Below are 21,324 nucleotides of genomic sequence, written 5' to 3'. Positions count from 1 at the left end.
GTTTCTTCTTGTTTTCAGTTTTTCTCATCACCATAAAATCTGCTTACTTTTAAAACATGTAAACTAGAAGTGCTAAGTACATAAATTAACTGATTTCATTTATTTAAGGAGAAATTTTCTGGAAAAATGAAATTTTTATGTAAACAGTTTATAAACTACATGTGAGCTTTTGTACCTTGATATCTTTGGAAAGGCAGAACCATTCATTTCTAAAATGGGAAAACTTTCTCTTTTAAACTGATTCCTTTTGAATATTCTACATTCTGATTCAAAAGAAATGCTAACATTACTCAGAGGCTTTGACATTTCAGTAGAATGAGAGTGCTACCACAGGGGTCCCCTATTATTAGTTCTAGCAGCTTTTACCTACTACTATCACATGTCTCCAAACCTGGAGTGTTAAAAAGTCCAGTATGTTCTTATTGGTGAATAACTGTTTTGACTGTCATCAACTATCTGAACACTGAGTGTGTCTGGTCCTTGACATTGACCTAAAATTCACATGGTGTTTACAGGTGAACTAGGAATCATGTTGTTGGCACTCTGTGAGCTTAATAAGTCCTGAGAACTCACACGAAGAGGACAAACAGGATGGAAACATGGCACTATTGATTCTATTGATCACCTGCTTTGTGATTATTCTTGCTTCTTCCCAGCCTTGCCAGACCCCTGATGATTTTGTGGCTGACATTTCTCCAGGACATATCATGATTGGAGGTTTGTTTGATATTCATGAAAAAATGCTGCCCTCTGAAGACTACCCTAGACGACCAGAATTTCAGAAATGTGTTGGGTGAGTAAAGCTTCAAAGAACACAGATTTCAAGATTATACCATAAAACTAGAACATATGAATATATTTGTATTAGCATCTAAATGGTTTTAATATAATCTGAACATATATTTTAAATTGCATGTAGTCTTTCGATCCTTCATTATCAGCACTACATGTATTTTTGACCTCCAAGTACAGAGGCAATGAATGCTTCACATTAACATACTTATTTGAATTTTGCCTAAAAAAGTAATCCCTGAAGACAACTGAGAAGACCAATAGGAAGACGCTATGGTCTGTCCATTACAAGTGAGCATAGAACACTTATATTTCTATTGCACATAACATGTATTTTGTTTTGAACATGAATCCATAATTTCTTTGTTTAAAATAAACTATATTTAAATTTTTCCTCTATATTAACATGTTTGTCAATATGGTATTCATTTTCTTTTCGAAATAATCTTATTCTTTCATGCTACATTAAGACCTTACCTAAATTCAAAATGTTCCTTCTTCCTGAAACACTTCACATTATGAAATTTCGACTACAGAGAAGACATTTGGCACAATGTACTATGAAAAGGTAATGCTGGGTGAGGATGTTACAAATGAATTTTATTTAGGAGAGTAAGAGATTAGAATTATAATTTCACTTTGGGGACAAATTCATTTTTAACTAAGATAAATCACATAAACTCTTCAAGTTCCAGTTTCCAGTGTTATCCTCTGTAAAACAAGGGTCTGCATAACTTCTAAGACAGCATCAGTTTCAGTTGCCATGGCAATGTGACCCCAGGCTTATTTCTAACTCAAAAATCCTGAATTCTATCTTGATGTTTGTGTGTCCATTTAATCTCTTTTTTACTCCTCCCTTTTCTCTTTCTTTGTCTACAAACCTTTGCCCAGTCCTGTAAGAATGCTTTCAGATAAAATGTGAGTTATCTGCATCACACTGAGATTCCTTTCTGTTATTCTCCCCAGAAGCTGGGCACTAAGAACTACTTTGTCTTAATTGTTACTTTTTGGAAATACCAGGGGCCACTCTAAAAACAGTTAATAAAGATTTTCTCAACCAAAAACTATGAACCAGAGACACACTATGGGGGGAGGGAGGGCAGGGAAAGGAGAGATTGGGTCAAAATAAGGGGGTTGCAATTGTATGGGGAATATAAAAATAAAATTTTAATAAAAAAAGTTCATTGGGAAAAAAAAAGATTTTCAGAGCACTAAATTGGTATCCAAAGAACAGCTATGGATTTAAGCCCCCAAATCAAGAATGGAAAACACTTCAGGGTCAGGGTCTCCCTGGTGGTGCAAGGGGTTGAGATGCTACCTATGAAGCTAACCACAGCCACTGCAGCATGAGTTCAATCCCTGGCCAAGGAACAACCCACATGGTGCAGCAGACCTCTCCAGGCTTGCCCGCTGCTCCCCTCAGCAGTGTATTTCAGTCAGTCGGCCTGTTCTGTTCCCCGCTCTGTCTCTGGTGAGTCCTCTCAACCCCCACACCTCTGGCCTGTACTCCAGCTCTTGTATTCATAAATAAATAAATCTTAAAAAAAAAAAGAGAGAACACTTCAGGGTCATTTGATCTAATAAGGAGATTGATGGTAGAAGATGTCTCATGAAATTGAACATATTTTCACCTCATTGTTACAGTGAAATAGTATTCAGTCAACATTAAACAACTATTTATTGAATGTCCAAATTATCTAGACCCTTTTCTAGGTACTGAGGTTACGGAAGTAAATACATCAGAGAGGTTCTATCCCTCATGGAGCTAGTGTGGGGGAATCTGAAAATGCACATTTTGTCAGACAATTTGTTACTTGAAACTTACTTTGTCCTTTTTTCCTTTAAAGTAAAAACTTAATGCTGGTTGCCAAACTTTACAATGAAAGAGCACACTATGACAAGTAGCATTAGTTAAATAGTGGTATTTAATGTATCATAACTCAATGAATGAAAAAGAAATTTTAAAATATCAAAACCCTGAACAATACCACCCTTTATTATTCATTTGAAAAACACTGATTAAACATTTACTGTTATTAGGCACTTTCTGTTACCTTTTACATACAGTTGTGGACTAAATAAATTAAAGAGTAAATAAACAGTCAAATAATTCAGTGCTGAGGATAATCACACATGAAGAAGTCAACTGCAAAAGCCCTCTGAATGAGGAAGCAGCCAGCCTCAGAACTAAAATAGTTCTTTACCTGGAAGAAGGTTATTGGGTTTTCACTTAGAGCTGTTTTAGATGTAATTTTTAAGAGACTTATCAATCTGGATTCCAACTACAACAGATTAGAATCAAGAAAGTAAAAGATGAGCTTATGAGTCTAAAAATTAGATACTTGTGCAATAAAATGATGCTAACATTAACTACATGAAGTCACAAGAATCAGACACATCTTTATACTACAGAATATAGAAGTGAATAGCCAAAATGACGCCAAAGTTAATCAAGCAAAATTTGCATGCTATTCTACAGACTTCATTTGAGAAACTGTGGATTATTACATACCAGTTAGATAGGCTTCCATCAAAAGTTATTTTTTAAAAATGTTTACACCTTTCAAGAGCTTCACTGATCCAGAAATTTTCTCTCATAAGACAGAGATGAAGATAAAACCAGATATCATGTTCTGACTTAGAAAAATCTTGTTTCTCAACAGCTTCGAAATATCAATTTTTCTTCAAACACTTGCCATGATACACAGCATTGAAATGATTAATAATTCAACACTGTTATCTGGAGTGAAACTAGGGTATGAAATCTATGACACTTGTACTGAAGTCACCATGGCAATGGCAGCTGCTCTGAGGTTTCTTTCTAAGTTCAACTGCTCAAGAGAAATTGTGGAGCTTACGTGTGACTATTCCAACTACATGCCAAGAGTTAAGGCTGTCATAGGTGCTGGCTACTCAGAAATAACCATAGCTGTCTCCAGAATGTTGAATTTACAGCTCATGCCACAGGTAGGTTTTGTTCTAACTCCTACCTAGGAGTATGTTCGAACTCTTAATATAATGGTTTTGCTTGTATTCATTATTATGAAAGGCTTGTGGTGACCTGGGAAACTAGTTAGTGAGTAGCTTTTATGTTAACCTTTCTTTATCCTCAGTCAAAGAAAATATGGGTCTTATTACAAGTAGGATAGTGGACAAAGCATGCAGGGAATAGTCACCCCTCAATCTTTCAGGTCTAGTTTCTGACAGTTTTCAACATGATTTTGATAAGACACAAACTTCTGAGGGCTTCAACTGCCTTGTTTCTGAAATAACATTAGTCAAGTGCTGTGAAGAAACTGAAGACAGAGTGAAAGGTAAGAAGTTATATAGGTCAAAGACTTCTCAAGGAGGTAACACTTAGCCTAAAACTTGAATAAGAAGAAATACTTCTTATTATGAAAGAAGAAATACTTAGAAGAAATACTTCTTATTCAAGGAGCTGGGAGAGGGGGAGAAATCATTTAGGTCAAGAAAGTAGGAAGTGCAAAGTGGAAATATCCAAAGAATTATAAAAGGTCAGTATGGCTAGATCAGTTGAGCAGACAGAAGCATATCAGAAATGCATTTGTAGACTTAGCAAAGGCCAGGACAGGTAGTACCTTCTCAGCTGTGATATGATTTGCACTTGTTATCACTGTGTTGTGAAGGCTTTGAGCAGAGATTGTGGAGCTACATATCTCCTGATAATGCAATCCAATAATCAGAAAGTAAGCAAAAAGTCTTTGAAAGACCAAAACAGATAGTAGAGAGCCCAGCACTAAGTTCTTACACATGACTCAGGCAGGGCCCTTGGCTTTCATCTTGAGCTACTTACTTTCCTATCATATTACACTATAGCTCGCTAAGTCACTGCTTCCCAAACTCAAGGAAAATTGAAAGCCAACTGTTAGAAAGGAACAAGGCTTATAGTTATATGATCAAGAAATGACCACCCAATGGGTGAAAGCAGTCAAAGATGCCAATTTCCAATTATAAAATAAACAAGTCATGTGGATGAAATATATAGCATGGTGACAATAGTTAATAATATTGTATTGCATATTTGAAAGTTGCTGTGGGGTTAGATCTTAAAAGTTCTCATGATGAGAAAACATTTTGTAACCCAAGCATGGTAAAGGACACTACTAGACTTATCACAGTCATCACTTCATGGTATGAAGTGAATGAATCATTATATTACATATCTGAAGCCAATATAATGTTACAAGTCAATTACACCTCAGTATAAAAAAATGACCACATTTTGAATATAAGAGTTCAAAATATATAGCTTTCTGGAGCTACAGTAAATACACTGGCCGATGAAGAACTTTGAGAATTCCATTATATTTTAGTCTAGTGAGAGGTTAATAATGAAAACTTTATGTCCAAAAGACAAAAAAAAATAATTACTCCCCCAACTAGCTCAGAGATGAGACTTTCGACTAAAAATTTCTGGACTATGTATATTGCTAGTTATATGATAAGTAAGAAATGATAGTATAGCAATGACTCTAAACAGACACCAGGTATTAAATATCATAATCTAAGCTATTTTTATAGTAGGAATTCAGTGAAGGGAAAGATAGAATGGACCTGAAAATTTAGGGAAAGTTTATAGAAACTTACAGAAATCAATGAGCGGAACATCTACTATGAACAGCCATCCAGAACTCATCACTACCATAACTGAAAATAGTCTGTCAATTTTCAGGTGAGTTTTGAATCAACTGCAGAAATCTTAAGTGACAAAATTCGATTTCCTTCATTTTTACGGACTGTACCCAGTGACTTCTATCAAACTAAAGCAATGGTTCATCTGATTCAAAAATCTGGATGGAATTGGGTTGGCATCATAACCACAGATGATGACTATGGACGACTGGCTCTCAATACTTTTGCCATTCAGACCACAGCAAATAACGTGTGCATAGCATTCAAAGAAGTTCTCCCAGCCTTCCTTTCGGATGATACCATTGATGTCAGGATCAGTCAAACTCTCAACAAAATCATGGCAGAAGCCCAAGTCAATGTCATTGTGGTATTTCTGAGGCAATTTCATGTTTTCAAGCTCTTCAGTAAAGCCATTGAAAGGAATATAAATAAGACCTGGATTGCTAGTGATAATTGGTCAACTGCCACCAAGATTAGCACCATTCCTAACATTAAAAGGATTGGCAAAGTTGTGGGGTTTACTTTTAGAAGAGGGAATATGTCCTCTTTCCATTCCTTTCTTCAAAATTTGCACGTTTCCCAGGGATAATAACAAGCCCTTAATAGAATATGCTGTGCTCTTGTCTGCTTGTGCGTACGTCAAGGACAGTGATTTCAGTCAATGCATTTCCAACCATTCTCAAGGGACTTTGGCCTACAAGGACAACAAGGATATTGAAAGGAACTTCTCCCTGAGAAATGACTTCCTGTGGGATTACACTGAGCCGGGACTTGTTCACAGTATTCAGCTTGCAGTGTTTGCCCTCGGTCATGCTATTCGGGATCTATGCCAAGCTCGCAACTGTCAGAACCCCAATGCCTTTCAACCATGGGAGGTACTAATTCACAGTTGAGAAAATTTCCCTACAAAATTTTCTCCATTTTTTTCCTTGGTTTAATTTGCAAAAAGTTACATTAATTACTCCTAGTTATAAGTTACATCAATTACTCCTAGTTATAAGCTACATTAATTACTCCTAATTATAAGAGTTACATTAATTACTCCTAGTTCTTTCTATAAGGAGATAGACTTGACTTTATTGGTTATACCTGATCTTGCAGTTTTCCAATGCTTTACATAAATATACACCTTTAACATAAGGCAAGGCATAACTGATTATCTTTTTTATCATTATTTATTATCATATCATCTTTATGTATTGTGGATGAAGAAACTAAAGCTAGGAAGTACGGAAATACAACTCCAGTCTGAGTCTTCTGATCCCATGTCTTTGCTTTTCATGATGTCCTGTGTAATATACACCCAAAGCCTCTCCTTATGAATTTACTTAGGACAGTCTCCCTAGAACTCAGATCTCCTTCAAACAAATGTCGTTAGGTCAATCATAGCAATTCCTATGATATCTCAGGTTTATATTAACCATGAATTTTATGTGAAAGAGGTATTCCCTTTCTTTAGTTTATAGAAACTCAAATTAAAACTTGTAAATGCCCATAAATGTCATTTAAAAGTGAGTTGCTGCCTTATATGTTGATGAATTTCATTTATTAGAAATAAATTTCTCAATAATGTGTGTTCAAAACGAAATTTATCTTGAGATAGAATTAAGTTCCAAAAATATATTCATTTTAAATTTGCAAGACAAAAAACTTGAAAGAGAATAAGACTTAATTCTTCTGATCATATGTATGGGTATCCAAAATAGACTATTTCTCCTACTTTTGTCATCAAATGCCCACAGACACAAGCTCCAGTCTCTGGGATGACCAGTTTACATCTGGCTGCATCATTTGATAGTCATAGGGTATTTAAATTTGCTCATTTTAAAACTAGCTTTCATCTTGTTAAATAAGACCAAAGACCTAATGAAGCCTAGAGACTAGAAAACTTTTCAAATTAGAATACTCTTTTTAAAAGAATATATTTAATTGTCAATATTTTAAGATACCTGCTTGAAAACATATTTTTTTCTTGTACAAACTTCAAGAGGGATTGGTAAAAACTATACATTAAAGGGACCACAATAGTGAAAGTTGAAGAACAAGAAGTTGAGGAAGAGTAATGGAGAGAAAATAGACAACCACAGAAACAGACCAGACAAGAGAGGGGATATAAACAACCTCATAAGAAAAGAGAAATACAAATGGCAAAAAGCTATTTATCCACTAAAAATCTGGGAAAGCATTTTGAAACAGGAAAAAGGCTTAAACATTCTGAGGAAAACACTTGAGAAAATATAAACCAAGCAGTCTTCCAAAATATTTTATTTAAACACTACGAACCTGAGGTCATTCTTTATGGCCCTGGAGCCTGTTTATCTAAAAACAAACAGAAACAGATTGGAAAGGATAACTAGGGGAGTGATTTGCTTCTGTGACCATGTGTGAGTGAGCCATGTCTGTGCCAGATTCAATGGAACAAAAAACACAAATAATTGTCTTTTCATGGAGAAAACTTAGACCTTTACTTTTAAAGATCTGTCACTATCAGTGATACAGTCCCAAGGATTAATTTTTCCTCTAGCAAAGTTCATTACTGTTTAAATGATACTTCCTGAATGATTTTAGGTCCAAATAACTTTACAGGGGCTACTTTACCCCCAATATGAAGATAACCCTCACTTTGGCTCTATGTTTGGGATGGTTAGGAGCAGTATTGTGGAAAAGCATGTTTTAATTCAATCACTTTTTAATGTTCTCAGATGTATGTATGAGGATACCCACTCCTGTACTAGTGATATAGTTTTCTTTTGTGTTTCCCTTTATTTCTTGTGATATACAAGGTAGTAAGTGATGACTGTGGGATAAAACGATGTCTAAGAGTCAAACTTTTATTCTTATGTGAATCAAGCAAATGTTGGTTTGATGTCTCAATATTCCAGACATTGTGCTGAATGAACAAGACAGAATTCTCTCCCTAAAAGAGTCATCTTTCTTGTGATAGATTATCTAACAATTTAAGAGCTGATTATAATGCAGGATGATGTATTTCAATGTTTCCCATGAATATATGATGGCAGAGAAGCAGGGAATTGAGGCAACTAATTTAGATTATTGATTCAAAGAACATTCTCCAAAATCAGGACAGCTCTGTGAGCATGACAGAGGAGTAGGTGTTACCCAGGAAAGAAATATTCCAGCAAAGTTCCAGAAGAGAGAAAAATTATGGCATCCTCAGGAAGCAGAAACTAGTGTCATATTGAAGGAGTATTTTTTGTAAACTACAGGCAAATGAAAATGGAGGGATGAAGACAGTTGAATTGCCTGGAAAAGTTTTTACTATGCAGATGCTAATTCAGTAGTCCTGGGGGAATCTGCAAGTCCAGAATTTTTATACTCTCTTAGGTGATGCTGAAACTCTGGCACAAGAACCATAATTTCAACAGAATGTTTGCAAACTATGTTTAAAGCTTTGGACTTGATAGAGTGAAGAGGAGCCAATTTCCAAACTGAAGAGTAACGATGTGATATGCTTTCCATTATATAAATATCATTCCTACTGTACATGCATTGATTAGAGGACACAGGACTGGAGGGAGAAAAGTAATCTAGGCATAGGAGAAGGATATGTTGTGCTACAGATGTGAATTGAAGACAGAGAGATATTATACATGGATATTTAAGATGAAGGATGAAAAGTATTTGGAGATAGACTGGATGTCAAGCATTATAGACAGAGAGAAGCTAAATATTATAAGTGATTCTAAATATGGGCAACTTGTACCAGTTGTTGATATGGAAACATGGAGAATAATGGTGGACTGGTGGGGAAAAGAAATTCTAAGCATTCCATTTGGAGATACCAGATTTGAAGAATTTAGAAGACATCCTAGTGGAGCCATGGTGGTTGGATATTAGGCCAGAAATCCAAAGAGACAAATGTCAAGCAGAGAGTGATTTTTAAATAATAAAGAAAATATTGACTAAAAAATATTAAGGCCTACTGCACCGGCACTGACATACATCACCTCTAACATTTATGTTATGGTAGGGCCACCGGTTCATGTTTTTTATATGTATGGGGAAAATACCAAAAAGAAAATGCATACATTATGCAAAAATGAAAAATGATGTAAGAATTATATAAAATAAAATACATTTTAAAAAAAGAAAGAAACAGACATAGGTTGGCACCATACAGAGATGTAAGGCTGCCTTCTCTGCTATTCTTTAATTTACTTACATAAATTCCTCTTTACACAAGCACAGCTTACTTGTGAAGATGGAGTGGACATCAGCACAGTTAGAGAAATGGAAAACAGTACCAATCCCGGCAGTTTAATTGGACCTCCTCACCTTATGTTCTCGAAAACAGGACAATACCATACAGAGGAGAACTGTGCAATAAAGGAGAAGCAAATCCTTCTCTACAAATTTTGTAGTGTCAATTTATAGTGACTTTCAGAGTTTCGATGAAAAAAAAATTAATAGCTTAATGGCTATAGCATTTATGTTCAAAATTTGCCTTAACCCAGAGCAAATGTTTTATTGTGTTTAATAAATAATGAAAGAACAGTTTTATTTGCCTCTACCCTCCTTCCCGTAAGAACAAGCATAGAATTGCACTAGTTTACTTACATCATAAAATGTTATCATTATTTACAAAATGTACATGTGACAGAACTTTACCCTATAAAATCAAATTAAATTTAGGAAATAGAAGCAGTGGAAATTACAGTTCAAATGCAAAAGTAGAAGAGGATATACTCCCTAAAGGACTGAGGGACTGGAGCTGATATGTGATTGTCCCTTAAGGAAGAAACAGATGAAAAGGGTAGAGGTGGCGACACTGAAAACAGCCCTTATTTGTACTTTTATATTCATTCCCTCCATATTTTTTCTTCCAGACAATTGCTAGAATAATATTTTCCTGTTTAATTTCACCACATTAGATCTGATAGCCTGCTTCTCTAATGTAATATTAATTAATTTAGATTCATTAAAAGAACTATGAAATATGTGAGTACATAGAGTAAAAATAGCTGTATTTTGAGATCATACTAAGTGACACTGGGTCACTGACATGACCATCACAGTTAATATATTCATCTTAAAATATAACTTGATTTTCTTTTTTTTAAAGATTGATTTATTCATGCATACAAGAACTGGGGTACAGGCCAGAGATGCAGGGGGGTGAGAGGATTCACCAGAGACAGAGTGGGGAACAGAACAGGCAGACTGACTGAAACACACTGCTGAAGGGAGCAGTGGGTGAGACAGGAGAGGTCTGCTGCGCCATGTGGGTCACCTCCCTGGCCCGGAATCCAACTCATGCTGTAGTAGCTGTGGATAGCTTCATAGTGGTGCATCTTTAACCCCTTGTACCACCAGGGAGGCCCCACTTGATTTTCTTATAAAACCCACATGGTATCATAAATTTAGATATTGAATGGGTCTGCTATGCTTGGAGCAGGTAATTTACTGCCATTATTACATATGACGTTAGTGGTGGAATCAAAACTATAGCCCCTTCTCCTTTCCTGCCTACCATGCTCTCATGCACTCAATATGGGTGTCTCACTCATCAGCAAAACATTTCCTGCCCTAGCTACGGTGCATAAAAGTCCTCACTGGACAAGTTGGGTAGCAAGACAATTTTTCATTGCATTTCTCTCCTCTCAAGTTAAAAAAAATCATTTTGTGAATTAAATTAGAAATTGTATTTAAAAGTCACTTTACTATGTACTCGATCACTGAAGCATACTTGAAACCACTGGAGATAAAATATATACCTCTCACAAAATGAGTAACAAAGCATGGACACAGAAGGCAGGTGCTACAGTGACCTTACTTACCCCTAGCAACTGAACTTATTTGGGGGGGCAGTGGGAGGCTACTCAGTACACACCCCAATAGCCAAATGCTGTTGTTACTGGACTGTCTCCCAGATTTTTAGCTGGGTACCTTCGGCTTTTATTTTAGAAATGGGGAGCATGATAACCACTAGTCGTGATTTCCCTTCAAGCCTTGTGAAGGATCTAAGTCAGTTGTGACTCTACAAGAAAAGAATACATTTTCTTGCCTTCCGTAACTCCAGATGGCACAATGGTGATTAATTTTGAGCCACAAAGAAAAAAAAGGAGATTTAAGTTAATATTTACTAGATGCAATGAAATGACCCCACAATGAAAGTCAGGACATGTGTGTCCTCAAATAAATCCCTTCACCCCTAGCCTGGAGGTCGTCATCTAAGAAAGGAGGAAGATTATATCTGCTCAGTTTGCCTCGCTGTCATGTTACAGAGTAGAAGGATGTTGCAGATTTGAGTATTAGGAATTAATATATATCAGGTGACATTATTAGTTGATAGGCTCAAAGTATTTTTACTTAGTTGTACTACATCTCTATTAGCTTATAACTACATCTCTATTAGCTAATTAGCTATTAGATTCATAGCTAAGTATCAGTCTAAACTTTATTAATCCTTAATCCATGCCAGATACTGGGATAACCTCTTTACATGCATATTGCATTTAATCCTTACAATGATCTTATAAGGTAGGTTTTACTTAACTCATTTTACCAATAGGAAAATTGAAACCTAAAAAGAAATGGTAACTGGCAAGATCACATCACTAATGATAAAATGAACCAGAAATGGAGCACAGGCACCCGCTCCATAGAACCCAATGTGAAATGTTGCAGTGTGAATAAATGAAGATGCTCAGATTGCAGTTTTATAGCCTAGAGAAGCTACTCTCCATAAATGTTAACTCACTTTCTCAAAGCCACTAAGTAATAATATGGCAGAAATTAAACTAGAATTCTCAAATAACTGCTGGTGGTTAAGAAGTTCTCAAGTGGTTAGCACACTCACTGATCCAGAATGCCCTTTTCCTAATTTTCTAAATGATATTCCTCATAAGGCTGTGCTATCAGTGAGATAACAGGTACACTTACAATATTTCTATTACTGTTTGTTCTTTAATTTCTTTTAGTTACTTGATGTGTTGAAAAATGTGACATTCACTGATGAAGGGAACTCATTTCATTTTGATGCCCATGAGGATATGAATACTGGATATGATGTGCTCGGGAAGGAGATCAATGGCCACATGACTATCACCGAGATGGCACAATACGATCTGAAGAATGATGTCTTCATCATCACAGACCAAGAAACAAAAAATGAGTTCAGGAATCTTAAGGTAATTTTGTATAGGCTGCTTTGATTTAAACTTATTGGTGGGGCCTCCCTGGTGGCACAGGCGGTTGAGCGCTGCGCTGTGAAGCTCTCCACAGCCTCTGCAGTGCCGGTTCCATCCCCGCCGGCCTCGGAGCAACCCACATGGCAAGCAGACCTCTCCTGTCTCGCCCGCTGCTCTCCTCAGCAGTGTATTTCGTCAGTCTGCCTATTCTATTCCCGCTCTGTCTCTGGTGAAACCTCTCACTCTCCCGCACATCTGGCCTGTACCTTGGTTCTTGTATAAATAAAATAAATCTTTAATAAATAAATAAATAAACTTATTGGTACCTCAAATGCACAAGTCCTTAATTCCAGCAGGACAAACTTCCCTCCTTAAATTCAATTCATGTCCTCTAACCTCCTGTGGGTCTTTAGTGCTGCTGGATAATGAAACCATTCCCCTAGTCCACTGCTCAACCACCTTCTATGGTTGTCTTATACTTTCTCTACACCCTCTGACTCCAACCTATCATCCCATCCTCACTTTGAGTTGGTATTGCTACAGTGTTCCCCTACTAACACATCTTTCCCTTATCCCTGCCTTCCTTCTGAACTATGGACAGACTGTCTGTGCTTGCCAAGGACAGTTCCTCCATTTGACCTCTGGATCTCAGCCCCAGGATGCCATACCTGCATTCTCAAGTATTTTCTATTCTGCATTATCTACATGATGACACAAATATGCTGTTTTCCATCCCATCTTATAAAAAAGAAACTCCATTTCTCTCCCACATCCCCCTTCTACATACTTCTCCATTCCACTATCTTTACAGCAAAACCCCTTGAAAATGACAAATATATACACTAGCTCCAGTTTCTCTTATCTAATAACTCCTTTGAACTCTTTCCAATTCATCAAAATTATTTCTGTTGAGTTCACCAATGTTAATAAATCCAAACACCATCATACTTCATTTATAGGTTAATTCTTCTCTTCTCTATGATGTGCTTTCTTTATTTGATTCCATGACATCAAACTCCCTTGAATTTTCTTCCTGTCTGGAACTGTTTTTGAGTCTCCTTTGCTGACTCCTTATCATTCCCACTGCCCATAGATGTTGGTATGCCCTGAGCTCAGACCTGTTCCTCCTTTTTGTCTACACTTTTCCATGGAGATCTCATCCAGGCTCGTGGCTTTACATAATACCAATATATAAAAGTTAACTAACGGGCCTCCCCGGTGGCACAGTGGTTGAGCGCTGGGTTGCGAAGCTGCCCGCAGCCTCTGCGGCACCGGTTTGATCCCCGGCTGCAGGCGAGGGTCCCACATGGCGTGCAGACCTCTCGTGCCACGCCCGCTCCTCCCCTCAGCAGTGTATTTAGTCACTGCCTGTTCTGCTCTCCGCTCTGGCTCTGGTGAATTCTCTCACCCTCCCGTGCTTCTGACTGTACCCAGTGCTTGTATAAATAAATCAATCTTCAAAAAAGAGTTAAATAGCTCCCAGATTTTTAGCTCCTGAAATTCAACCCAAATAAATATACAATTCCATAATTGGTATCTCTACCTGATGTTTAATAGGCATCTTAACCAATTATCTCCAAAATTGAGCTCCTGACATTTTCACCCAAACTTACCCCATCTCAATAAATAGCAACTCCCTTCTACTAGTTACACATGAAGAACCTGGTGAAATCCTTGTCAAATTGTTTTTCTGTCACAACTCATATCCAGTCTAAAGTTTACTTTCAAAATGAGTCCAGAATCTGATGATTTTTTGTCCTTATTCTGTTACTGACATTCTACTGCACGCTACAGTTATTTGTCACCCAGATTATTGCAGAAAGCTTTTAATTGCTCTTTGTTTTTACTCTTACCACCTTCAGGCTGTTCTAAAATAGCAGCCAGATTAAAAATACAAAACTCTGCTCAGGATCCTCCCTATAGATCCTTGCAATAACATGTTTTTATAAAAAGGTCTGCCAGCAGCACTCTGTGGCCTCACCTTTTACTACCTTCCCTTTAGAGCTGCCTCTTCTTAGAGGACTCAAAAGGATCACCTGCCTTCTTATTCTTCTATACATGCCTTTTCTTCTAGTTCAAGGCCTTATAGTAATCATGGTGTCTTCTCACTTGCTCTTTGTCTTTACAAATCATAAACATCACAGGAAAGCCATCCCTGTAACTCTATTTAAAATTTCAAAGTTAACCTTCTATTTTTTATACACTCCCATCTTTTGTTATCTCCTTAATGCTTATTACTATCTAAAATTCTGTATATTTTGCTAACTTTTATCCTGTTTATTGTCAATTAGAACTGAAAGTCTGTGACAGCATACATTTTTGTGTTTCATTTTGTGCTATGACTCCAACAACTACATCAGTACCTGGCATTATTAAGAGTGTTGAATAAAGAATTAATATACTAATGCTTTAAAGCTTGACTTTTATTCCAATTTTCCCTATCATAAGTTTCCATAAGGCAAGATACTTTTTGCTTGGAAGATGGAAATGTCGCCATCCTTCTTTGTCTTCATGCTGTCACCACCATCTTGATTATCATGAACCCAGAACTCTGGTACTCACTGTAATTTTTTAACCACACTGTGATTCATTTTCTACTGAACACAGAGAGAAGTTTTATTTGTGCAAGAAGTACAGTTTTTATTATTACTAAAATATCTCCAGACTTTGAAGAGGAGCTTGTCAATGAGGATAAGATGATAGGATAATAAATGAGTGGGGCTTCTAGTGGCTAATAAGAAAGGGGCAAACCACCATGAAAAGAGGGAGAAGACTTTCCTTCTGATGCTAATATCTGTGAACATTTCCAGGAAGTAATAAAAATCACAATGATCTTATTTCAAGGTACACTTGTCAAAAAGTAGCCTAGTTGTGGGTATCAGCATTTCTGGAAAGTCTGAAATTCTTAGTGCAAATCACCAGACAATCCTAAATCTATTGTTATCTCAAAGTTATCAATACTAGATTTTAGAAAGCTGTTCTCTCTTGATGTGGAAGACAGAAAGAACTGTTGCTGGGGAGAAAGGTTTACTTTTCTCCCCCTAATGATATCCAGCTTTATTTCATAGTTAAGTCCTTTTGAGTCCTCTGAAGCACATTCTTGGAGTGTGGCTACTTCAGTTTACTGGGGAATCCATAAGGCAGATATCCCAACTGCTGCAAACTCAGGTCAGCAATTACTATATTGAGAAGAAGAAAGCCAGTGCTTATCACACAGGGTTACTGAATCTCCGCTGCATTTCTCTGTTAGCCAGATCACTTTCATCTCCCACAGAAAACTGTTTAGTTAGTGCACTGGGTGTGCTGCATGTTCAGGAATGGCTGGTAAATGAATGAACCTCATTTATTCATTCTACTCTGGTGTATCAAGGGTAAGAGTGAGATGAAAACAGATTTATTTCACAAGCCATGCCATGAGAAAGAGACAATGAATAAAAATAACGTGTAGTGAAAAATGTTTGACTAGATTGGAAACAAAGGGTACTATGAAAGCAGAAGGCTGCATATTATTTTCAAGGTGACAGGAAGAACTATAATTTAAATTCTCAGGGTGGCTCAAACATTATTATATAGCTAGGGTTATCTTTTTAACTAAACTTCAATGGTTTAAATTTTTTAATTTCAGTTGTTTTGCTTTTTAAGATTAGACAGCGTCCGTAGATGGTATGATTGATAGCCTCCTTCTAAAAGAAGGTAAAAGTCCAGTAATTTACTATTTATGTAGATGAACTCTTCATACAGCACAAAATTAGAAATTTCCATACATCATTTCCTTCTTTAGTTCCACCACTTAACATTTCATCCTTTTCTGGGGACTTTTTGAAAGAGCTGTTTTCCGTTGTTTGCTGACAGAAATTATTAGTGGGACAAAATTAAGTTCTTCCTCAAGCAGTTTCTCTATGTGAAATATCTATTTTTTAAACTTGGTCACATTCCTTCAGATGACAAAGCAATTCCATTAAAAAAATGCTACTTTACTAATAGAACTTTACAAATAGAACTTTAAATCAAAGTTAGTTAGCATCGATCTTTTGAAAAATCTATTTGGTATTTCCTTTCATTTTGTAGCGAATTCAGTCTAAATGTTCCAAAGAATGCAGTCCTGGGCAAATGAAAAAGACAACAAGAAGTCAACACATCTGCTGCTATGAATGTGTGAACTGTCCTGAAAATTACTACACCAATCAGACAGGTAATTACAGTCACTACAGCAAGTACAACAACATACCTCAGCATTTCTTCCTAGATTTTCTTTCTTTTTCCTCCCCCCTCCTCTCTTCTCTCATCTCTTTCCTTTCTCCCTTGCCGCCTTTGATTCTATGCACGTTTTATTTTAATAAGTAACCAATGTGACAATTATCTATATCCATTTTCTAGGAAGGACTATTCCTGAGGAGTCTTATTTGTAGTAGCATGTGGATGATCATGTGATTTAAACGTTTGCAATGTCACTGAGTCTCCTCTGTCTTTCAGATATGGATCATTGCCTTGCATGCAACAATGAAACTCATTGGGCCCCTGAAAAGAGTACAATGTGCTTTGAAAAGGAAGTAGAATATCTCAACTGGAATGATTCCTTGGCCATCCTACTCTTGGCCCTCTCCCTCTTGGGAATCATGTTTGTTCTGGCCATTGGCATAATATTTACAAGAAACCTGAACACACCCGTGGTGAAATCATGCGGGGGACTGATGGTTTGCTATGTGATGCTCTTCTGTCATTTCCTCAACTTTGCCAGCACAGGGTTTTTTGTTGGAGAACCCCAAGACTTCACATGTAAAACGAGGCAGACACTATTTGGTGTGAGCTTTACCCTCTGCATTTCCTGCATTTTGATGAAGTCCCTGAAAATTTTGCTGGCTTTCAGCTTTGACCCAAAGTTGCAGAATTTCCTGAAGTGCCTTTATAAACCGGTCCCCATTGTCTTCACTTGCACGGGTATCCAGGTTGTCATTTGCACACTATGGTTAATTTTTGCAGGACCTGCTGTTGAGGAGAATATCTCCTTGCCCAGAATCATTATCCTGGAATGTGAGGAGGGATCCATCCTGGCATTTGGCACCATGCTGTGCTATATTGCCATCCTGGCCTTCATTTGCTTCATATTTGCCTTCAAAGGCAGAAAACTCCCTGAGAATTACAATGAAGCCAAATTCATAACATTTGGCATGCTCATTTACTTCATAGCCTGGATCACATTCATCCCTGTCTATGCTACCACTTTTGGCAAATATTTGCCAGCTATGGAGATTATTGTTATTTTAATATCTAACTATGGCATCTTGTGTTGCACATTCTTCCCCAAATGCTATGTTATTCTTTGTAAGCAAGAAACTAACACAAAATCTGCATTTCTCCAGATGATTTACAGTTACTCTTCCCACAGTGCAGGCAGTCTTGTCATGAGTCATGCTTCATTGGACTCCACCAGCAGCAATATCACGACCACCCATCTCAGCTCCAGCAGTGAGTTCGCAGACTGGCAGAAAAGCAGGGTGCTTCAGGCACAAGCATTTGCACTCACACACAGAGAAAATGCTGCAAGTGTATCTAGATCTTGGCCTCGAAAAAGAATTTCAAGTATATGAACGAGTCTTTAAGAGATGGAGTTCCAAACTAAAATATTTCTAAGGTCATTGCCGTTAAGATGTATTTACTTTTCAAACAAGTATGTCCAATGTGTTTCTTCACTGCCATTGTTTTTACCAAATTTGTGTAGAATATTCACTCTGTCCACCCATAAGTTTCACAAGGAAAATAGAGGCCTCCCTTGAAACTCCCTTCATCCTTTATCACCTTCATCTGCCTCCCTCTTTACCTCTTAGGCCCTTAGAGAGATCTTTTCAATTAAAAAGTAACCCATAATATATCCTTCCTATTCTACCCTTTACTGCCTCTTCCCCGATCTCTTTGTATTGGTTCTACTTCTTTATCATCTTCACCCTCATGTTCCCACTGCTCAGTTCAGTCCATGTAGGCATCATTTCTGGCCTCATGGAGCTCAAAATCCAGAAGGCATAGACTACATTAATATCCAATTTTCCTCCCAAGTCTAAAATTCTACAGTTCTAACAAGATTAACATATGAATTCCTTCAATGGAGAGTTGTTATCTATTTTGGTATCCAGAATTTCTGCACTTAGTAGGATCTCAATAACTGTTTTCTATCAAATTGAAAAGACGTTTTAGACATATGTTCACAGGTTCTTTGTGCTGGAAAGGGAGCTACATAATGTAGATTAAATTACTGAATGCGCTTAATCACCAAGAGAGAAATACACATTGCACTGTAAATCTGATTTCATGGGAAAATTAAATATAAAAATAAGTTATTTATAGGCATAGTCCTAACTAAGGAGAAAAATTACTAGTCATTTATTTTATAATGAACTTTAAGATTTGATATTTCTTCCATTTGTAGGAAAAGGGGGAGGGGAGACATAGAAGGATTTATTGCATTAGTAGGTAAAAAAGTTATAAACCAAGTTTTGGAATTTTATCTCATACCTCAACTTTTAAGTATCCCTCAAAATATATATATCATTTGACCCTCCAGAATGGGGGAGAAAATAAATCACTTTGCGGGCTTCCCCGGTGGCGCGGCGGTTGAACGCTGGGTTGTGAAGCTGCCTGCGGCCCCTGCAGCGCCGGTTCGATCCCCGGCTGCTCCCCGGCCACCGGAGGAGGGTCCCACATGGCGCGCAGACCTCTCCTGCCGCCCGCTGCTCCCCTCTGCAGTGTACTTCGGTCCTTCTGCCTGCTCTGCTCCCCGCTCTGGCTCTGGTGAATTCTCTCACCCTCCCGTGCTTCTGACTGTACCCAGTGCATGTATAAACAAACAAACAAACAAATAAATAAATAAAGCATGCCTCTATTAAAAAAAAAAAAAGAAATAGCCCTGCATTTATTTAAAAAAAAAAAAGAAAAAGAAAATAAATCACTTTGCTAAGACGCGAAATAGGGTCCTTTGCCTGTTCTCCTGTAAGACACAGAACAGCATTCTCAGACCAATGCTTATTACCTAAAGTGCAACTTCCCCAGAAGTTTTGCAAGGTTCCAAGTCAGCATTGTAATGAAGTTCTAGTGGAATCTGAGAAAACAGAATTTACTGGTTAGATGCATAACCAAAGCTTAAGTGATGACTGAGGAAAGAAAACTTGACCATCTTATTTTCAGTGGGCATAAGTGACATGAATTAATATATAAAAGCAATATCTGTCCTGTAATTCTCAGTATTTATATAACATACACATTTGTAAGTCACACAATACACATATCTATTTTCTGGTCATTAAACTTTTCTGTATAACAATATACAAAGAACCTTGTAAGGAAAAGCAGAGGAAGAAGGGCTTGTCATAGTAAACATCTGGAAAAATATTGAAAGAAGAAATCATGCACACACACTCACACACACCCACATTATTCCTGAAGCTCCTTTTCACAAAAGATTTATAAGGTTTCCTTGGCCTTGGTATCACCTCTGCATAGTACCTTTAGCTTCTCAAAGAAACATTTCTTGATATTGTTAACAAATCTGTGACTTAGTTTTCCTATGTTAAAAAAAATGATTAAAATATTTGTCCTGCTGCCAAATGAGGTTATTACAAGGATTAAAAGAGATAATACACAGCAAAGTGTTTTAAAAACTATAGAGCACTACTCAAAATATTATTACTATCCTCATCACTGCTATTATTTGTTTTCACAACAATCTTGTGACTTTGGTAACTTTACTAAGGAGGAAATTAAGGAACAGTAGGATTAAGTGTCTTGCCTGAACTCACACAGCTGTTTGGTGACCTAGTTGTCATAAATTCAGACATGCTAAATTGTTATTCAGTCACACAAATGTGTGTGTGCTGAAAAACAGATTGCTAGAATAGTATCTGAACACTTTTTATCATGCCTTTGATTAAAAATGTTTAAACTTTTAAGGAAAAAACATATTAAATATTCTTACAGATAGGCTGGTCAAAATATCAGGGTAAGGACCTCCCCGGTGGCGCAGTGGTTGAGCGCTGGGTTGCGAAGCTGCCCGCAGCCTCTGCAGCGCCGGTTCGATCCCCGGCCACATGGTGCGCAGACCTCTCCTGCTGCCCGCTGCTCCCCTCAGCAATGTACTTCGTCAGTCTGCCTGTTCTGGCTCTGGTGAATTCTCTCACCCTCCCGTGCTTCTGACTGTACCCAGTGCTTGTATTTATTTATTTATTTATTTATTTATTTATTTATTTATTTATTTATTTATTTATACAAGCACTGGGTACAGTCAGAAGCGCGGGAGGGTGAGAGAATTCACCAGAGCCAGAGCCGGGAGCAGAGCAGGCAGAAGGACCGAAGTACACTGCTGAGGGGATGGGCTGGGGAGCAGCCGGGATCGAACTGGCGCTGCAGAGGCTGCAGGCAGCTTCGCAACCCAGCACTCAACCACTGCGCCACCAGGGAGGCCCAAATAAATAAATCTTAAAAAAAAAATAAAATCAGGGTAAACTCGTAAATCTGTTTCTCCAGTGAATAAATAAAAACTAGACATGAAACAAGACAAGAGTGTGTTCCATAGTGTTTACCCAACCAGAAAGAGACAGATATTCTCAGACTTTTAAAATATGTTAATAGAACTAGTTTTTCAGTAGGAATTTTTACATACCCTATGTGGTAAGAGAATTCAGAACAACTATTTATAGGCTAATTTGTTAATATTAATCACCATTAAAGAAGCAGTGTGACC

The 21,324-nt window shown here is 37.3% G+C and overlaps 1 protein-coding gene across 1 annotated transcript; it reads left to right on the top strand.

The window, feature by feature from the left end:
- Positions 1 to 599: 599 nt before the first annotated feature.
- Positions 600 to 18,236, top strand: GPRC6A (G protein-coupled receptor class C group 6 member A). Its single transcript, XM_037520297.2, is given in 7 exon segments — positions 600 to 793; positions 3,456 to 3,759; positions 5,486 to 6,021; positions 6,023 to 6,320; positions 12,387 to 12,596; positions 16,665 to 16,788; positions 17,070 to 18,236. Coding segments are annotated over 7 exon segments (2,781 nt in total). The 3' UTR covers positions 18,185 to 18,236.
- Positions 18,237 to 21,324: the final 3,088 nt, after the last annotated feature.

The sequence above is a fragment of the Talpa occidentalis genome, unplaced genomic scaffold (genome assembly GCF_014898055.3).
Source record: "Talpa occidentalis isolate TD23 unplaced genomic scaffold, MPIMG_talOcc4v2.1 talOcc4.2, whole genome shotgun sequence".
NCBI lineage: Eukaryota > Metazoa > Chordata > Mammalia > Eulipotyphla > Talpidae > Talpa > Talpa occidentalis.
The sequence above is the reverse complement of the archived record's forward strand: the minus strand, read 5'-3'. Positions and strand labels throughout refer to the sequence as shown.